The 20520-nt window shown below is 50.0% G+C and overlaps 1 protein-coding gene and 1 long non-coding RNA gene across 3 annotated transcripts in view; both read right to left on the bottom strand.

Moving 5' to 3' along the window:
• Positions 1 to 20520, bottom strand: part of SMOC2 (SPARC related modular calcium binding 2) — a 155357-nt gene that overhangs the window by 24699 nt on the left and 110138 nt on the right. For both annotated transcript variants that reach the window (XM_067701518.1, XM_067701519.1), the window contains exon 9: positions 19027 to 19109. In XM_067701518.1, coding sequence (XP_067557619.1) covers positions 19027 to 19109 — 83 coding nt within the window. The remainder of the gene's footprint in view (positions 1 to 19026; positions 19110 to 20520) is intronic.
• LOC137204332 (uncharacterized) lies at positions 119 to 19017 on the bottom strand. Its single transcript, XR_010933537.1, has 2 exons — positions 18902 to 19017; positions 119 to 1267 (listed from the first exon to the last, which is right to left on the bottom strand). It is a non-coding gene; the product is annotated as an uncharacterized lncRNA (long non-coding RNA).

Genomic DNA, 20520 nt, shown 5'->3' on the forward strand with positions numbered 1-20520 from the left:
AGGCGCCCTGGCACAGACATCGTCCCGGATCTGTGTGTCCGGGCAGAGTCCACGCCCAGGGTTCCCTGCCAGCTGTCCCTTCTACGTAACACTGCTTTCAAATTAGGATACGCCTTAATTAGGGAGCAAATGTTTGTATTTATTCTCCCGTACCTCCTGGAAAGACTTGAAGCAGAAACCCTGGGCCTATCTCACCAAAAACTGTCTGTTAAACCAGTGAACATTATATGTAGAAGATTTGTGCTTTCAAAGCTGCCTTAAAACAGATGGACTCACACCACAACTACCTCCAAAAATAGAGAGAGAGAGAGTTTTAACACAAAACACTGATAAAAATGAAGGCTTACAAAATGAAATGCTGACCGGGAGGGCTGGATGGCCACACGAGGACCAAAGCACCACTGAGAGGGCGGTCCAGGGGATGCGGTGAGCTGAGGGGCTCTTTGCCCTGGAACCCCACCCAGCCCAGAACTCCAAGTCCCCACAGGCCTTGCCTCAGTACCACGCCTGCTGGCTCTGCCCAGCTTGGCGACATGTCTTCTGAGTGACCTTCTTCACCACGCAGGGCCTGGATGCCATCGGAGGAGCAGGGTAACATTCTTCATGGAGTCTGAGTACCACCTGCACCCCAGGGAAACAGCTCTGAAGGCTGGCCTGAAGGCCTTCGCGGGGCTTCTCCCCGGGGCATTGAGGGGAACCCCCCCCCGATGGCAGCTCTCTGGGGGCCGCCTTCTGGCTCCAGGGCAACTGCTCTGCCCTCCTCCACTCAGGACCTTCACTTCCCAGCCCCTGGAGCAGGCCGTGCCTCTAAGTCGCCCTCGAGTGAGCATCTGAAAAGCAGACGGCAATGGACCCCTGAGTCAAACATCACATGAAGTCATGTTGGAATAACGCTCACAGACTGACCAAGGGCCACACACACGTTTTCTAACGAGAGGAGGGAACCGGGAGGGAAGCCGACGGCATTGATGTCTCTGCTGTGCCTGAATTCAAGCAGGGGTCACACACTAAGGCCCAAGATGGCGCCCATCCCTGATGCTGTGTAAGGTGTAAATGGTACAACTGCCGCAAGGAAACTCCCCAAACGATGGGGTGCTCAGAGTTCGACCAGTCTTCAGTCTAGGAGCCTAACCCTTGAGAACCAGCTGCAAATGCTCACCTCCCATTTCAGTTACAGGCCTCTCTGAGAACCATACATTCTGAATACTTGCAAAATGATGATTCCTCGTAGATGGCTGCAGCCGCTATGGAAACAGTATGGAGGTTCCTCAAAAAATTAAGAATAGAATTACCATATGACCCAGCAATCCTACTTCTGGGTATTCAGCCAAAGAAAATGAAAACTCTAATTCGAAAAGATACCTGCACCCCAATGTTCACAGCAGCACTATTTACAAGAGCCAAGACATGGAAACAACCTAAATGTCCATCGATACATGAATGGATAAAGAAGATGTAGTGTACACACACACACACACACACACACACACGAATATTATGCAGCCATAAAAAAGAATGAAATCTTGCCATTTGCAGCAACATGGATGGAATAAGAAGGTATTATGCTTAGTGAAATAAGTCAGAAAGAGAAAGTCAAATAGCATATAATTTCACTCATATGTGGAATCTAAAAAACAAACAAAAACCGAACAAAATAAATGAACAAACAAAACAAAACAAAAACCAACACCCAGATACAGAGAACAGGTTACCAGAGGTGAAGGGAGGAAGGAGGGGAGAAACAGGTAAAGGGATCAACTGCGTGGTGACAGTTGGAAACTCACTTTTGGTGGGAGCACGAGGTCGTGTAGACAGAAGTAGAAATATAATGTTGAACACGTGAAACTTATATAACGTTATAATCCAATGGGACCCCCGAATTTGTTTCTTTAATTAAAAAAAATAAAACGAGGATTTTTTTGGTGACAGCTAAGTATTGGAGATGTCCATTACAGCCTGGGCAGTAAGTGGCGGGGTCCTGGGGTCTCCTGCCCACCTGTCAGCCTACAGGGTCCCTGAGAGAAAAGTCCCCGTGAAGGTGGCCAGCAGCTCATTTCAGCCAACGTGCAGTATTACAGGCACTGAGCCGGTGCTGAGCAAACCTACGACATGGGCTCAGCTCCACCTGCAGGAGCCCTGGGGGGCAGGTGTGCATCACCCCCTTTTCTCTGATGAGCAGACAGAGACTCAGAAGGGAGCGATTACAGGACATGCTGCTGGACAGTGGCCGCACCAGGCTCCCCAAATCCACACAGACGAGGGCAGTGTGTCTATGTCCTCTTACCCCTGGTCTATGTCACGGCACGCCCGCACCCATCACTTAACCGAGGACACCGTCCTGGGCTCACCTTCCCATCATTTCTGAGATGGGGGTGTTTGTCCCAGAAATGAAGAAATAGGGAAAATGTATTTCAAACCTCTGGGGAGGAAGCAAGTCTGATATGGTTTCTGAAGGTTTCAAATATCCAAAGGTTTCTTACATATGCATTTCTCAATGTCCACGTGATTATCTGAATATACCAAATTCCCCAAAGTTCATTTTCCAGATCATCCAGACCCCTGCTTATTCTGGGCAGAAGAAACACAAAGGAAACTATCCAGAGAAGAAGGACGAAGCTATTTTAGTTCACATTCTTAAGAGAGAAGAGGGAATTGGATTGGTCTGGTTTCTCACCCACACTTTGAACGTGAGAGAGAGGGAATGAACTCCTTGCGGTTTGGAGCAGACCCTGTTCCAAGGGGACGTGCATCCAAATGGACGGGACCTCCCAGGCTTCACCTTTGACCACCTGTTATGTCTCCTCAGACAGAGGTCAGTGGACTTGCCTCTGGTTCAAAGGCTTCAGGAACAAGGTGTTAAGTCAAAGGAATAGCAGTGATCTCTAGGGAGCTTCTTGAGGAAGGGCCGCAAGGTCCTGCCTTTGGTTTTCTCATTTTCAAAAAATCTATGCAATGTCGTGGGTGGAGAAGACTTTAATGCTCTCATATCGAGCTTGGAACGAGCACATAAATGAGGATAGACTATAATAGGCTGCAGAGCAGAAGTTGAAAAATCATGATTCAAGACGATCATGGCGGCTGTATGTTGAACCACTATCAAGATGAAATATAACCAAGGAAGTTGGAGTCCCGCACTTCGAATGTGCAAGTTCAGGATGTACAGTGTTTTACACAACAGATAATCACTGGTTTTTAACATCCAGCAAGAGACAAGTGCCTGGACAATCTGATCTGCTATGCAGCATGGAAGAACCTTCGGATCCAGCAAGAAACAAAGGGAAAGGGTAAGGAATGAGTGATTGTTTCCATGCTTGGTTTTGGTTTGGTACCTTTAAAAACAATGTCTCACAAATAAGTTGTCAAGAAATAGAAAAGTTATTGACGTCTGGCATAAGTATATTGTGAAAAATCTGTCCTAGTACTGTGTAAGGCTAGAAATAGATTTTGGAAATTCAAAGGTAACATATTATGGAAAAAACCAGAACGAACCTTCTGGCGGCCCAATAATTAAGGACACACGGGCTATTGGTGTGGAATATTAATATGGGATGTTACTTCTTTTGTTCCTGAGTTAAATCATTAACTATTAACCAACCAACCCAGTTAACATTAATCAACTGGGTGTTAAATAGCCTCCTGTCATTTGAAAGGTTCAAATGAAGATGTCTTTAAGATTCTGGAATTATTCCATTTCATGCTTACAAAGCATCAAGTCTGGAAATGCTAGATGAGGGGAACGGCGGTCGTTCGTGGCCGTTACGATGGACATTGATCTCCTACAACTACGTTTGCAACCCAGGTTCCATTTTGCTAACTGGTTAAACAGACAGCAGCTCTCTCCTTCTCCTGTTCTGTCAGCATCGCCCAGACCATAAACGAGTATGCGCCTGACCCAGGAAGCCATGGCTCCAGTGTAGGGTTTCAGGTAAAGGGCAGGATCCTTGAAGAAAAGACGACATATTTGCTTTTCACTTGGATCTACGATCGATGACTGGAACTGGAAATCCTATCCTCTTTGGAAAAATATAACGATATGATTCGATGTGAAAACAAAACCGAAGAAACAGCATCCCCCTCCTCCTGGAATCTAAGCTCTTCCCAACATGCTCTTAGGTTTATTAATCGCATAGCTCTTACCTCTGCTTTATGCCCAAGTGTTTATTACACCTGAAACGTCATCCATTCTCTGCCCTCTTGTATCTTTCTCATTCTTAATAAATTAGCTCAAAGCCCACTTCCTCCAGGACCACCCACTGCCTAGCCCAGCAGGCATGGACCCTCTTCTCCTCCGACATCCCGACACCACCAGCAACCTCATACTTCCCGGACCCGAGCTCAGTGCCAGATGCTTTCCATGGGTCACCTCCAAGGCTACAGAGGTCAGTTTTGTTAGCACAGGTTTTTGTCGAGTTTAGGGAATCAGACCAAGCTGTGTATATTTCGTCTTTCTACCCTACAGATCTTTGACTAGGACGGCTATTGAAGGGAAGAGAGCCCTGAGCTGGAGAGGAATAAGACAGTGCAGCTGGCGAGAGGTTTACCCGGCTCCCTGACCCGGGGGCCCTGAGCAGTGAGGTTTCGCTGCAGAACAAGCACAGGAGTCCTACCTTCTCATAGCGTAATTATTGTTTCCCAAAAGTCGACCTCTGCCGGGTCACTTGCCCGTTTCAAGCAAGCGAGTAAAAGCTTTGAAAGGACCAGCAAGTCAGCCGCATAAGCACTGGGAACACCTGCTCTTCAGCAGGGCTTTAAAAATTACTGACATCAAACTACGGGAACGACGATGGACATTCAAGCACGTGACACGACACACACGAAAGAAAGCTTCTGGACCTACTTTGTCTTCCACAGCTCCACCTACTCCTCCGTTCACACGTCCAGCTGCCCACTCGGCAGTGCATCTGTTTAACAAAAGGTCTGAACAATCGACTGACCTTGATGACGCTCAGGTGCCCAGGGTTGTAACACAGAGCAGTGCTGTTAACCCTAAAAGCGGGTGTATAGGTAAAGGCACCCCTTCTTGTGGAAAGTCTGGCCGAATGATTTGTGTACCATGAGCCAGGCTGGACAAAACGCCAATTTAATTATATCCTCAGAAAGCAGGGCTCAGGTAGTCCACGCCTCCCAGATCAGCCCAAACCCTCTGAGGACACGACGTCCAGCAATCATATGGCCACCCGAGTGCAGAGGCACTGACAGCAACGGATGCTGGGAAGAAAGTGATCCAGGGGCGTCTCCAGGTGTCCGGCTCCTGCCTGGTTTTTACAGGGGAAGAACCAAGAGAAAGCATGTGTGGGCGACCAGAGGGATAGCAGAAAGCAGGAAGTGAGGGCTTAAGCTAAGCCTGGGTGAGAGGCTCCCCCCACTGTGCCTGTTCCCAGAGTATGAACGAGATCAGACACTGAGTACACGAAGCTCGAGGGACGCCCGGCGAGCCGCACGCTGCTCTAGGAACTGAGGACACTCCTTTCACGGCAGCGAGCTGGGCTGTGAGAAGACGTTTACCGTGGAAAAAGGGGGTACAGAGATGGTCCAACGCCCTTCCCCGTCCCCTGGCCCAGGCTGGGACAGACATCCCTGCACGGGGCTTGTCCTGGGCCCTCGCTGACCTTCACCTCAGGGATGGACCTGCTTCCCTCCCACCTACCCTGATCGGCCACAGGAGGTCAGGAGGCTGCCCTCCCCCGAGGAGCAGGCTGCCCAGAGGTGCAGCCCTGGATGGACCAGCCACGATGGGGAAGCAGTGCCCACGAGCCCCATCGCAGATTCCAGAGGCATCTGTGACCTGCAGGTGACCCCAGTCAGCCTGACCCCGTTCGGAGCTCTGCTCGTAGCTCAGTGATCTGTCCGCAAACCCTCTGGAAACCCCACCAAGTGAACACCCAGGGGTGAGGAAACTCAGATGACAAGGAGGAACGTGGCCCGCCATCCTGGGAACACCACTGGTCTCACGTGTCCAGACTCAGACCCACTTCTCTAAACTATACACTCGATTTCTTTCTGAACATTGCATCTGGGTTTATTATCTCCTACAGATGTTCTGCAGGCCCAGCCCGCTCCCGAGACTGTTTAAACAGCTTGTCACAGACTGTCACTGACATGGAGAAACAGACATCCAGTGTCACTCTGGAATGGAATGCTTTGACTCAACGTTTCAATGTCTATTTATAGTTTTTCAGGTTCTATGAAGGCAGAAATATTTTCTACAAACCAATGTTTTTACTGGGGAGACGGCCACAGAACAGCTAACTGTCCTCCAGGGGGTCACAGGATCGTGTTGTTCTCTTTCTAAGAACTTCTGTGTCCTCAGCACGACGGTGCCGAGGCCGGAACAGGCCCTGCAACACGCCCCCTCTGGCGTTGGGCTAATCACACCCCGTCTCCGCTGGGGGTACGACGGAGCCTGCCGCGCCCCCCACCCCACTAGAACACAGGCTCTCAGGAGCTGGAGGGTCTTTGAACCTGGACAGGACCAAGAAATTTAAATCTCCTGCTTCTTGGGATTTGGTCACAGAGCAACCACCAGTGTCACTGGCTTCTGTATGTGCCAGTCGCCTTGTCAGGAAGAAACACGTTTTTCCTTCTCAGTGTCCTGCCCACAAATTGTGACACAACCAACCACCCTTGGTGAAGCCTGTCTTCCTTGTGACTTCACTGTGGCCTCAGCCTACACTCTGCACGTCTTCACTGGTAAACGTGCAGATTCAGCAGAGAGCAGTCGTGCTTTCTAGGTGCCGTGCAGACGCGAGTATTTACTTAACTCCAGGAGGACGGCAAAGTACGTGCCTGCTTCAGAATAAAGTTAAATTTAATAAACGGGAAGGATATCGACACTGAGACAAAATAAGGGTAAAGACAGTGGAGCGTGAGGGTGAGGTTAAACTCAACGCGCCCTTGGTGTAGACGGCCCTCGTGTTTGCGGGGAGGGGAAGCCCATCGAAAGAAAAGCACCGAGTGGACTGAACTGGACAGAGATAAGGGCCACTTCTTGATCCTGAAACAAGAGAGAACCCGTCCTCGTGGCCCTAACCGCAGCTGTGCAGGTGGGCCGACAGTACACGCACCTGTATCTTGGCAAACAACAGTCTGCAGGGGGCTAATTTTATAAGATACGTCCAGTGTAGGCCTGCGGCACAGCCCTGAAGTGGACGGAATCACTCAGTAGAGGAGAGGCCGGTGGTCTGTATACTCTCACCTCCAGCTAACCCAAAGAGAAGGCGCTAGAAGACCAAGAGTGGGGGGCAATTCTTTCATGCAAATCGTCTACGCTTTTCTCAGATTTTGATAAAAATTGAGCTCCTCCCAGACACTGGGGGCCTGGAGTGTATTTCTTTCTCTGAAGCTGGTGACACGAGGAGCTGTTGGCCTTGAGAATCACATGAAATAAGACGCCTAATCATAAGACACCGGATAGAAGGATGTCCCCTTTTTACAGAGATGGCGGGCCGGGGCTCTCCTCAAGAAGCAGTTGCCTCCACTCAAGCACACAGAGAACTCGGCAAGAAGGTCCTGAGTCTCCACAACCATATTTCCGGCCTAACAGTTTTAAGCGGGTGTAACCAAACGCCTCCTTCAGCCGCCGCCTCCGAGGCTAGGAGGGACCCCTGATTCCAAGCGACGCGGCCTCCCCGTGGACCCTCCACGGTAAGCAGGTTGGAAAACACGTGCCTAGGCACCAGATGGAGTAAGTTTCTCTGTAGGTTTGCTAACTATACACCAGTAAATGATCACGTTGAGCTGTCGGAGGATTGACCCAGAGCCCGTCTCTGGAGGCAGTATTTAGAGAGCAGGGACATTGTCTTCTATGGCCAAGAGATGCAAGACTGTGGTAGAACGTTGCAGCCAACAGAGGTGAGACCCAAGTGGCCGCAGGCATGCTGCGGGGATATCATGGCTAAGCTCCCCCGTTAACTGTGTCAACACTGACGCTTTACTAGAACACACATAAAAGGGCAGCTCCCTCCTAGACTGTTCCTGGCCATCTCAAGTCATCTGAGCTTTGTCTGCGGAAATCTTGCACACGTGGCCAATCCTTTCCAAAGAGGAAACACCTCAGGGGCCAAAAGAAGGATTCAGAGGGCTCCGTCTCCAGCACCCCGAGCTGCAGTGGCCTTGCCTCCACACCTGAGGCAGAAATGGCGAGTCCGGTCCAGGCCCCTGAGCAGAGCATCGTGCTGTGTGGGGCGGCCTAGACCGAGCTGGCGGTAGGCTCGTATCACCTACGCTTAAGGAGAATAACTGCTTATGGGATCCAGATTCCTTTCTAACCAGTGGAGGGACCCCGCTTCTTTAATGCACCAGGATCTCTCCATGTCATATACTCAGAACCTGACCCTGGTCGGGCTGACAGGCTTCTGCAATCACCAAAGCCGCAGACTGATGATTTTTCGTTTTCTTTGTCAGGCAGCTCTTATCTCAGCAGTTACCTGGCTCACACGGACATGAAAGCCAGATCGGTGTCTTCACTGTGGCGTCTGGGAAGGTGTGTGACAGGCTGTAAACACAGACTCACTCCCTCCTTCAGTGATGAGAAAGTCCAAAGACCTCCGTTTGTCTTCTCTGGGCCGCGAGCTGCTTTCCTGACGGCGGGACTGCACTGGGCACTCCGCACGGGGCAGGCAGACACGCAAGGCCACGTCCATCTGCCAGGCCCAGGAGTCCTAGATGACCCGCCCCTTGCCCGCCCGCCTTTGCTGCGAAGACACCCTCGCAGCGTCCAGGATGAAAATCACTCTTTCCAGGAGAGGGTGCACAAAAGCTAATGGCCAACTTAGAACAAGGTAACTGCCTCCTAGACTTGAACCTATCCTACTTATTCTTGATAGGAGGAAAGCGCGTGAAAAATAGAACCCCCAGAGCCCAAGGCCGAGATGGAAGAAACAACGCCTAAGAACACCGGTGTGAGAGCAGGACCGACTTGTAGTCCAAAATCCCACACTGGCTGCCGCCTCGTGCAGACCCTCCCTTCAGGGTGCAGAGTGGGGTCTGTTCCCCAGCCCACCCTCGGCTCCAGCCCCTCACGTTCTAGTTCCTGTCTCTGTCGGTCTGGTGAGGCCGCCTGGAGAATCCCCTTCTAGTATCATCCCTCCCTACGTGTCCTCATCCTAAGCGCCGTCCCAGACACCTGAGCCAGACCGAGGGGGAACCAGGTCAGACCCCTTTGCATCTCCCATGGCCAGGGGCGCAGGCATCCGGGGGCCTCCAGGAGCAAACCCTGTGCAGGGACCTCTGGAAGAAAAGCAAGAGCCCAGCTTCACAGATCTAAGGAACGAGGTGGGGTGGAGAGAGATTCCACTCATTTCTATTAGTTTTGGTAAATTAAGCCTCATTCAGACTGGACACAAAGGGTGTCTGTGGTGGGTGGGTGTGTCTGTGTGCATATGTGTGTGTCTCTGTCTGTGTTCCACGAGGAAGCACAACAACTTTATAACAAGTTTCTTCTGGTTCCTTTAACACTAAATCACAGAGGCGTTCAATACAGTCCACCTTATAACGAGAGCCATACTATAGAGAATTTGGGTCCAATAAGATTCATGTAAATGTGTGTGTGTGTGTGTGTGTGTGTGTGTGTGTGTGTGTGTGACTCTGATTGGCATCAACATGATTTCTCTAGCTTAAATAGGTGTCACCTATGTAATTTAGGTATCACTGTGGTGATACCTCAATGATATAGACCTGGTCTATTTAATATCAACATGCTCATCTATAGAGCCCAGAGAAAATAACCCTTCCTCAGAGCTGCAGTGAAGATTAACTGTAATACTGTGTGTAAAGGTTCAAGACCAATACCTTGTAAGTTCTCAATAAATCCTTGCCAGTGCGAACGCTGCTGTGGTTCTCGGTGCAACTGCTGGTTTGTCCTGGGCACTTCTGACCCGTCAACCACAAACCTGTCAGTGGCTTTTTAAAATAAAAAATGAATTCTCCACCTCTCAGGCAACACTGCTGCAGGATATAGTCCACACTCCTTAATGGGTATGGTCTCAAACTCACCGAGCCTCCAGCCTGTCTTAGCTTATTGTACGATGACCTCGGTTTGCAGCATGAGTCTCTACTGGCCTCTTTGGTTTCATATATTTAAAGAATTTCTATAGAAATGCTCTGGAGGGTAGAGCTAGAAGATAATCAAAGAGATCATTTCATCCATATTCATTTATGTGAAAATAGAGCGAAGTGACTGTCCGATAGATGCACTATGAATTTAAACCTTCTCCCTAGAGAGGGGCTTCCAAAAAAGATGGCTCTCCAGCGTTTGCTGAGGTGACTGCCAGGAAGCTCAGGCACACAACTCTGCTTGGTCAGAGGTGAAGGGAGCACGTCATGGGCGCTTCCCATGTCACATCCTCACCACTTCCTCGCCTAGGGTATAAAAGCAACCCACTTCTGCCCTAAGGCATTTTGTATCTCAGCTTCTCCTTAGCGGAGAAGACTCTCTGCAGAGTTGTTGACATGAGAAACAGCGTCACACGGTGGAAGGGGCTTTGGATTAGTGGTGGGAAGACAAGCATAGCAGCCACTCCGGGACACAGGGCAACCTCCTCACCTCTACTGAGTTAGGTGTTAAGTGGTCAATCAGATATCATGCAGAAGTGGACTCTAGTCCACTGGTGCATTCTGGGGAAACAGGATGGGCAAAAAGAGTTGGTTCACTCAACAATAAAGAGTGAGGTCAACAAACGACATGGCACAACTAGGAAAAAGGGAGGGTACCGGGAATGGGGGCATGCACAGCTATCCCTTTGTATTTCTGGTATCTATTTTGCTCCTTTCTTTTCTTCAAAACTTTTTTTCCATTAGAGAAATTACAAAGATAAAATTCCTATTCTGCTGCATTTGAATAAGCAAATTTATCCTTCTGTAAGATAACAAGTGGGGATCATTTAACAGGGCAAAGTATTCAACAAAACCTTGACTTCAACCACACTTTCTAGAGCCTGTCAAGAGGTGCTCCCCAAAGTGCTGTTTCATGACAGACGACACATGTTTCTCAGGAGATTTTTTAAAAATCAGAAATCTGACACTTCCTGAATTTAAGGAATCTCTGATGACAATACCGTTCTGCATCAATTGTCAGGTTCTGGGATGTCTGACTCTGAACAGAGGGAGGGGCCTCGGGTTCTCTGTAAATAAGGACAATATGCATCTTAAATAAGTTAACTAATTCAATAAGCAAAAGCACAGAGAAAAGACGGATAAGTGGGATGAGAGCTCATAACCCCAAACTCTTCTGCTGGAAATCACTCTTGAACAGTTTGTCTCAGGAATTTCTAAAAGTTAATTAACAGCCAAAGCGCAGTCAATTTATCTTTTTCCCTCAGAGGGAGAAACCCTTGACTTTTCTGAAAAATTGTTCTCGATTTGACAAGTCAGAAGAGAGCGAAGAAAAAAATTAAATCATCCTGTCAGTGAAAACATTCTAGAAGTTTCCATGGACTGCTGGTATTCATTATAAACCAGGTTTTGAGGAGTTTCCACCATCATTGGTCACTGGGGAGTGTCCAACAGCCCAACACACGGCTTATGTATTCGAGCCCTGTGGTCTTGGCTGGTCCAATTAAATTCACAGGGAATTAAGTTATCAGGAAGAATAGAACTCAATTTCTACCATCACTGGGCCATTTTCGTTAGACCTGCGTCTATTCTAAGAGTAATAACCCCAGTGCTCTGGCCAATATCCAACCCGGATAATGGGATTTTGCCTGTCTCCACTCCCTTCAGAATTTCTGCAGGAGTGATTGTTAACTCTCACTCCCCAGGACTGTGCAGCGTTGGGGTGACCGCAGACGGCCAAGAGAGTCCTAACCCAAAAAGTGCTATCCAGGGGGCGGGCAAGTAGTCCTGACGTTGGCACAAAATCTGGAAAAGAGGTTTAAGAATGATAACATGACGTTTTCAGATAGAAGGGGAAACTTTCGTTAGGCACCAGTCTCCATCTCCCTGATTTTTCTAACTGTCACAGCGTTGCTGTCTTGTTTAAGAGCACCAGTCCTGGGATCATAAAACTGCGATCTTCTCCTCCGGAGGGGATTGGCACTGGGTTTTGAGGAGCTCTGCGTCCCCCAAAGCATCTGGCCTTGGGCCAGCTGCTCCATAGGCTTGAGTTTATAAAGAAGGAATCCTAAGTTAACAACAGGAAGATACAACAGAGAAGGTAAGTGCGGTTGCAGGGTTCAGACCAGTTCTGGATTTACAACACGGCATAACCAGGAGGATAATGGGACCGATGAGAATGATTCAGCAAAGGGCTGGAGTACAGACAGCACGAGGGCAACAGACGGGGTCTGAACCGCTTCGTTCGGTGATGAGGAGGGACCAGGGAACACTTTCTTTCGGGCCCGTGTGCCCACCGGGCCTGGGGGGTCTGCAGATCGCGGGCTGTAACCTCGGAGCCCACAGCCTATCCAAGATCAAGGCCAAATCAGGAATGGTTACGTGTGCTGAGAAAAGGCTCGGAAGACAGCGCATCTACAGTGAAGGGAACAAAGATGCAGAAAACGTAAAGAACTTTCCAACAAGGCCGACGGTTATGAAGGGCCAGTCACTGAGAGAGAACTGGGCCTCTGGACGCACGCATCCCTTTTCTGGAGCAGACGAGCGGCTGGGCTGAGATGTGGGTTCCACGGTGGGGAGAAGAGGCAAGGGGTGAGGGTGAAGCGCGACGGCCTCATCCAAGCTTCGACTTCATCTGGCAGCGACGGCCGTTACCGTCAGGATGGACGCCCGCCGGCCCGCGCCTCCTAAGAGGCTTCTGCTGCGGTTGTGGATGAGGGATCAGAAATCCGCTCAGCGCCTGTCTGGGAACTTCGCTGGAGGGAGTCAGCGCCGCCGGCAACAAAGAGAGAGAATACGAAGCTGAAAAGAGCAGGCTGCCCACCAGCTGTGGGCACAGGACAAGTGCGTAAATTGTTTTTAGTGAATTCGAGTTGTAGATTTCACTTGAGAGAGTATGAAGGAAACAGATGGTCTCTCCCTTCTCCTGCCCCTTTTAAAGCACATTTCTACCTAATACCGAAGACTTCCATGAGTTTAGACTTCTCAGCTCCCCGTGCAGGTACATCCTAAAGGGTAAGGATGCTCCTCTTGGGCTCATTCAGAAAACTCAAGAAATAACCTCAACACTCCCTTTTCTCCATTCAGCTCAGCCTTAATAAATGGAAGAAGCGCCCGACGCCTTTTTGTAAGTCACTTAACATTTTCAGTTGACCTTTATTTTTCTTTCCTCTTCATGTTAAGAAAAAAAATAGCCTTTGTTTCCTCAACTTGCCTTTATTTGTTCTTACTTTATTGCGAATGAGTAATTCCCATGATCTCCTCCAAGCCTTCTCCAATTTCTCCTATTCTCTTAAAAATGGAGAAAAATATCAACGGAACTAAATATTCTAATAAAAACCTAAGGCTTCTGCCAAGTACAACGGTTACGTTTTAGTTCTCGTCTTCTGGATGCCTCTGCACATCCTAGCATCTTATCGACTTTTTTTTTTTTTTAAAGAAACAGCTAAGTACCAAATAAAGGATTTGTTTCACACATGTTCCCTCGTGTCTGATCAGGCTTGTCCCAGCTCCTTGTGAGTGATTCTCTGTGACATCTGAGATAGAGCCCGCGTCTCAGGACACCCCTGCAGGATACTGCATGTTCCCAAGCCCTGGAGTCCCCTGGCTTCCCTTGTTCCTGGATCCCTGTCTTATGGGTCTCTAGGATGGAAATTACACATGTGCTTTTAACTGAGTTTCTACTTGTAACATCCTGTCCTCGGGGAAACTGGATTTAACGGTCCCTTTCTTTGTCGTGCTTTCTACAAAATGCAGTTTTCTTCTAGAGGATTAGTCATCTTATTCAGGTACAGATTTATAGTTTAAATTTCACACTTAATCACCAAGCTCACCAGTCAAAAAATAAAATAACGGAGCTCAGTCCCTGTCCCAAGCACTGCAGAACAGTCCCTTCCACGCCGGAATCCAACCCACACTTGGACACCGAGTGAACCAGCAATGATGTTTAGCTAAAAAGTCATCAGACAGCTCTTAAGAGCAAAACGCTGTTTAAAACCCTCTCCTACACACAGCACACCTGTCCTCACCTCCGCGAGGCTTTGTGCTGGGAGACAGGTACCAGGAAGGCTCTCCCAGCTGGGGGTGTGAGGAGCTCGCTGCGGGTGCAGAGCACATGGAGGGTCCCCAGCGAGCGTGCTCCCAGCCCAGCTCAAAGCATTACTGTCTGTGAAGCCAGTACCTGATGTGACACGGAACCACAGACGCTGACACTTCTAACGGGTGAAATACTGACATCTCCTATTATCTTTGAAAGCGCCTCAAAGGCCCAGGCCACTTTGGAGGAGAGTAAACACCGGTCCCTGAGTGCCATGCAGTCCTCGGCACAGATGCCAGGTTCAGGGTCTAATTACCTCTGGGAAAGTATCTTCGGGCAACGTAAGGATCATTTTATGCTGCCTCAGGAAATCATAATTAATTCTGAAAACATTTAGAGTTGTGCTAAAATATTGCTTGGAAAATCCGGGAGGCGCTCTGAGGGCTTCTAATGGAATCAAAGACCCTACTGTGCCTGCAATCACTAAGGCCCTGAGAAAAGAGATTTTCATGGCTGTTGACTTCAAAGGGCTCTGTGTGGTGGCTTAACTCTCCCTCAGAGGGGCTTTTAGGTTAGGGAGGGGCCTTTGACCGCTGTTGATTGCTGTGAGGTCCACAGAGCTGCTGGAGATGCTATGGGCGGGGCTGTTTAATCAAAATAAACACACGTGGCAGATCTGGGTGTCAGCATGCAGGAGAGTTGTGGGGCAGGGGACAGTCGATGGCTCTGGTTTGGGGGATGAAGCAGTAAAGTAAGGAGGCCATTTTCTGGTACCAGAAAACCTCAGACACTTTTCACCACCCTCTTGTTGGTCCTGGGGCTATACCACTAACACTCTGAAGCCCCAGGAGGACATCAGAGCTTCCCCCAAAATTGATGGAGGAAAGAAGGGCTAGGAGTAGGGAATGAGGTTTCTCCCTGTGGACTCACCTGCTCTCAGAACTCTTTCTACCTGCCCTCCTATCTTTGGGTTCTTCCTTATCAAATGCCTACAAGTATTTGATTGTGTTGCACTGTAACTGATGACTGATAACTAACAAAACCAGTGACTGCTCCATCAGAAGAGATTAAATGAAGCAAAAGCCCAGAGGAGACTGAAAGCCTGTTGATCCTGCTAAAATCGCACCCCAGAATGACAATCGGACAAAAAAATGTATTTAAGTGTAAAGACACAAATCATCTGATCGGTACAGGTTAGAGGAGGTCATAAACTCTAAGCCATAAAGCTTACTTATTTTGACTTTACTTGTAATAATCCTTCCCTCATCAATCTTTCCCACCAGCTCCCTCCAGAACCAGTTCCTCTATGGGGATGGGAGACCCAGGTCTGCGGATGGGCTGCTCTCTGGGCGCCAAGTGCAGGCACATCTCCATCCGCCGTGGCCTCTGCCTGCATCTCATCTCTGCAACGGTCACATGTGTGGCCTCCCGTGGCCTTTAGCTGCCACACGTGGGTGTGCAAGGCTCTCCACCAAGGAGAGAGAACAGGGTGGGCTCTCCCTCCTTCTCCTGGTCAGAGAGCACCCTGACGTCAAATCAGAACAATGAACTCTGTCTATCAGGTCACCCTCTTCCCACACAGAAATCCCACTCGTTGAAGAGTCATGCTCTGTGCCCTTTAAGTCAGGAAAACCACTAGGTAAATCTAAGTCTACCAGTTATCACTCAATACAGAAGAGTCAGAACAGGAAAAGAAACCCCGCCTAGTGCCCTTCACTTGCAACCTCTTTTCCAGGCGTCCAGCGCCTCCTGTGTGCCCCTTGCTGTGCTGGCTGGTGCGCGTCCCAGGGGTCAGCCCATCTCTCAGGAGAACCACGGGGCACACAGGGTGGAGCTTGTAACTCAACACCTGCAAAGCAGCATCAGGTACCCTGGATGCAGTGGGAGCACACACGGTTGGCGACAGCCAGGGGTAGCCTCCCCAAGAAGCCGGGTCCTGCAGGGTGCACAGAGGACCGGGGAAGGTGCAGAAGGGGGTGATGGGCAAGGTCCTGGCGACGGAGACTCCCCGTAGCCGTGAGGAGCCCTGCAGCTGAGACAAGAGAAGGCGGAAGGGGATGAAGGAAGTGACGGGCAGGCCTGGGAGCAGGGCACATAGGTTGGTTCAAAAGCCGCTGAGATTAAGAGATGCCAGTGCAAAATGAGGCAGGGCAGGTTTGCAGAGGGAGAAAGTGTGGTCTGACGCCTTGGTATGAGTCTTGTGTGGAAAGTTACAGAAGAAACGAAGAATCTTCGAGAGCCAAAATCATGACCCATTTCTCAGGAAGCGACCCCTCAGGCTGGGGCTTGATCTGTCCATGGGGTAAAAGGTTAAATGCTTTTTAATGCCTCCGAAGATTAAATGCTCATTTTCCCTCAGTTAGTGTGAGCCGGGGAATCGCGCACTCTCCTATACTGCACGTAGATAAACATCTGGCAATCAACAAAGCCCCGAAAAGGTGAATTGTGTGTGAGGATGTTACCAGCCTGGCTTGAAAAATAAAGGACCCTTATTGGCCGAAACTTAGAAAAACTGCTTAAAATGAAAACCATCCCTTTTTAGAAGAAAACTCATTGGCACGTGACTTAACAAGTGTCTGCCTACCCACCACGGTGCTGTGTTATCCTGGAAATTGTTTTCTCCTCTCCATAAGAACAGCCTCGATCCAGGAGTTATTTTAAGACCTACTTGTTTTTCCCTAATAAGGATAATTATCTCCAAAAAAGCAAAATGATTAAGTGGTCATGAACGGTACACTCCCAAACATCTACAATTGCAAAACAAGCTGACCTTTACCGAGCTTGTGGAAGATGGTTTTCGTGCCTGGGGACTTGGGCTTCTCTGAAGGTGGGGGAAGGAAAGGGCACCTTTGTGCTCAGCCTAACCGACCTCCTCTCCGACGGGGTGCGGTTTCTGTAGCTCTGAGGTGCACCTCTTCACACGGTGTTCCCTGAAGTGCTAGAGGCTCTTTCTCTAGATGGCCCATCTGACTCCCAGACGAGCCAGGAGTGATGTCGCATGGTACTTCTCAATATCCAGGGTCAGCGCTTCCCAGAAGATGAGTGACCACTGCAGCCTTCAAATCCAGAGTCCCAGCCCAGGGTTCCATGTGCTGGATTCCACCATGAACGCACATTCCTTCCTAGCCAAGCACACCCACGAAGCGGAGATGGGATGGGCTGTGTTCTGTCTGTCGTAGCATCTCTAACTAGTGACGAGCAGAGCCTGACCACACATTCATTAATGACATTCATGTTATATGTGCAAAAACCACATGCAGCTCAATTTAGAAGTAATGCAGTTTTGGATTATCAAAAAAAAAAAAAAAATTGAGGGAACAGTGGTTGACTTCGCCTTCCAATGCAGGGGGTGCAGGTTCGACCCCTGGTCAGGGAGCTAAGATCCCACATGCCTCGTGGCCAAAAAACCAAAACAGAAAACAGAAGCAATAGTGTAACAAATTCAATAAAGACTTTTAAAATGGTTCACATCAAAAACATCTTAAAAAAAAAAAATCGAGAGTCTTGGAACCTCAGAGACAAAGAACAGATTGCCTGAAGTTTCTGTGGCACGGCTAAGACTAGCTAAAAGGAGCAAACATTCACTGGGGTCTTGCCATGGACCAAGCATATGCTAAATTCATTCTTCCCTGTTAAGAAAACTATTGTCCACCGGTGTTAAAACCTGACTGCAGAGGCAAGAGATTGTACCAGACAAGGGAGGGAGAGAGCGCCCTTCTGACTGGAGGACACCACTCGGGGAGCTCCAGGATCCAGAAAGCAGCCTGATGCATGAACGTAAACCCCACTGACCACGCACACAGAGAGACATCGTGCGATGATCACAATCATGTCAGAGATTCCTCCACCTGCGTCGAAAGGAAGGTGTGGAGAGGGGAAACAGCGGAAGACCCACGACAAATGTCTCAGAACAAGCATGGGGCAGCAGAGTGGTTTTGACAGCATGGCTGTGCTCTGCTCCCCCCGCCCCCAGACCAGGTCCTGCCTTCTCCGCTCCTTCTGTGTCCAGTGCCTTCGTTCCAGGTATGGCTGGGGGGATACGGAGGTGGATGGGTGACCCTCTAGTCTTCTCTACCTCTGCTCACAGCAGAGAAACATCTTTACCTTTCGGACTGTAAAACCCTCTTTATCATTGACAGTACAAATCATGCAAGGACCACAGAACTTTTCTAAACAGGAAATTATCCAGACTCTGTGTAAGACCAAGATCCACCACTCGCGCTAGAAGAAAGACGTTAGAGAATGGCTTTCATGGTCTCTGAGGCTGTGGCTACGTGGACACAATCTGGAGGCATTTAAAGGAAAGAAAGAGGACGGAAATGCAACCAAATAGCCACCAGCTCTGCCGCATCCCACCGATGCCGCTGAAACCGCCATGATGCAGGAGTCACGTCCCTACCCTGCGATCTCATCAGATAACTGCAAGCTTTGCCGCCTCCCACCAATGCCGCTGAAACCGCCACGATGCGGGAGTCACGTCCCTACCCTGCGATCTCATCAGATAACTGCAAGCTTTGCCGCCTCCCACCGATGCCGCTGAAACCGCCATGATGCAGGAGTCACGTCCCTACCCTGCGATCTCATCAGATAACTGCAACCCGGCGGGGGTCGGCCGGCGCGGGGCTCACACCACACGACCAAGTTCAACCTCACATAAATTCCTGGAAGACGCTGGGTCCAGGCGGGGCTTGAGGTTTAACTGTTGGAATCATCATTTTTGGTGTATCACAAACACTTACGGGCTTTCTGATGAAAGAGAACATCCATAAAACATTTCTGGGAATGTATTTTCGATAATCATAAGGTTAAACTCACTGCCTCTGTTACTTTGAAATCATTCTTTGCAACTAAATTCGCTTGAGATCCTTCCTCATCCTGAATCTGCAAGAAAACTCGAAGCGGCCGCTGGCGCGTCCGACCGAACCCGTCGCTCCACTCACCCTGCAGCTGGCGGCCCCTGTACAAATCCCTTGTTTTGGTCGGATGAGCCCTGGCCGTGTTGTCACATTTCGGCTGCTCGTACCTAGGAGGAGGGGAAGGGAAGAGAGAAGAGCCAGTTAGAGACATCGAGATGGGCGCTGCCTTCCACACCCGAGTGTTCACACCGCAGGCTTCCTCGGTCCCCGGGACACACGGGCATCTCTTCCTCACGTTACAGTGCTCGGGATGGAGGACTTTTGGTGACCTTTGTGGCAATTTAGTACGTTCTTCACAGTCAGTAGGAAGAAGCAGGAGGCACAGGGCTCTGTCCCTCCATCCAGTTTCTGAAACACAACCTGTAGAGTGGCTGCCGGACGCCCCTGCCTAGGACGGGATCTTGATACGGTTCAGCGTGGCGGGAGGGGCTGAGGAGGGGAAATGCAAGCACAAGCAGTGCGTGAGGGCAGGGTCACAGCCCCCGGGAAAGAGCGCGAAGTCTCAGAGAGGACCTCAGAATTCTGGACTGCTACATTACTCAAAGACCAACGAATTCAAAATCTAGCTCCCGAAGCTACAAAAGGTTGTCTCAGGGTTCAAAGAATAGAGAGTATGTTCTGAGGGGCTTCCCTGGTGGCGCAGTGGTTGGGAGTCCGCCTGCCGATGCGGGGGACGCGGGTTCGTGGCCCGGTCCGGGAAGATCCCACGTGCCGCGGAGCGGCTGGGCCCGTGAGCCATGGCCGCTGGGCCTGCGCGTCCGGAGCCTGCGCTCCGCAACGGGAGAGGCCACAACAGCGAGAGGCCCGCGAACCGCAAAAAAATAAAATAAAATAAAATAAAGAGTATGTTCTGGGCCCGCGGAGTCAACAGGAACAGGGTGGCCCTTGGTACCTGAGTAGGCGGGGCCGGGTGCCTGCGGCTACTTCACTTCGGGGATACCAGTATTGACAGCAATTCTGGATGGATCTGCCGGCTGGGCTCCAGATCCAGGCCCAGGTGGACAGCTTGCCCAGCAGAGCCTCCTTCAAGGCTCTTTATAAAGCCCCTTGGGCGGGATACGTGGAGAGACTCCCAGCACCTGCCCCTCTGCTGGGAGACACAGGGAGATGCACATCCCCTGGGGGCAAGCGCCCAGTCTTACGGGGACGTCGACAATTCAGTAGCGGGCCTGGCAGCTGTGAGAACCTGCCCTTAGGGCTCTTAATGCAGTCTCAGGGGTCAGGAAGGATTCTTGGCAAATGGGAACGACAGTCAGAGCCGGTCGGGGGCGGCGCAGGAGGGACGGTCAGGCCCGGGGGCTGCTGATTCCCAGGATATGAACGACGTCCCCTCGAGGCCTCACCCTCTCTCGCTGCCCGTTTCCTTTTCACTCTCTCAGAAAGAGATACGAGATCAGGTTTACTGCATAGGGATCGTTTCTGATTCTTATTTTTCATTATTTCTTGCTTTCCCACCCGAGAAAATAGAAGAATGAAATTCCTCGCTGAAGGGATCCTTTCTCAGCATCCCTCCCTGGC

Source organism: Pseudorca crassidens, chromosome 13, assembly GCF_039906515.1.
Source record: "Pseudorca crassidens isolate mPseCra1 chromosome 13, mPseCra1.hap1, whole genome shotgun sequence".
Taxonomy (NCBI): domain Eukaryota; kingdom Metazoa; phylum Chordata; class Mammalia; order Artiodactyla; family Delphinidae; genus Pseudorca; species Pseudorca crassidens.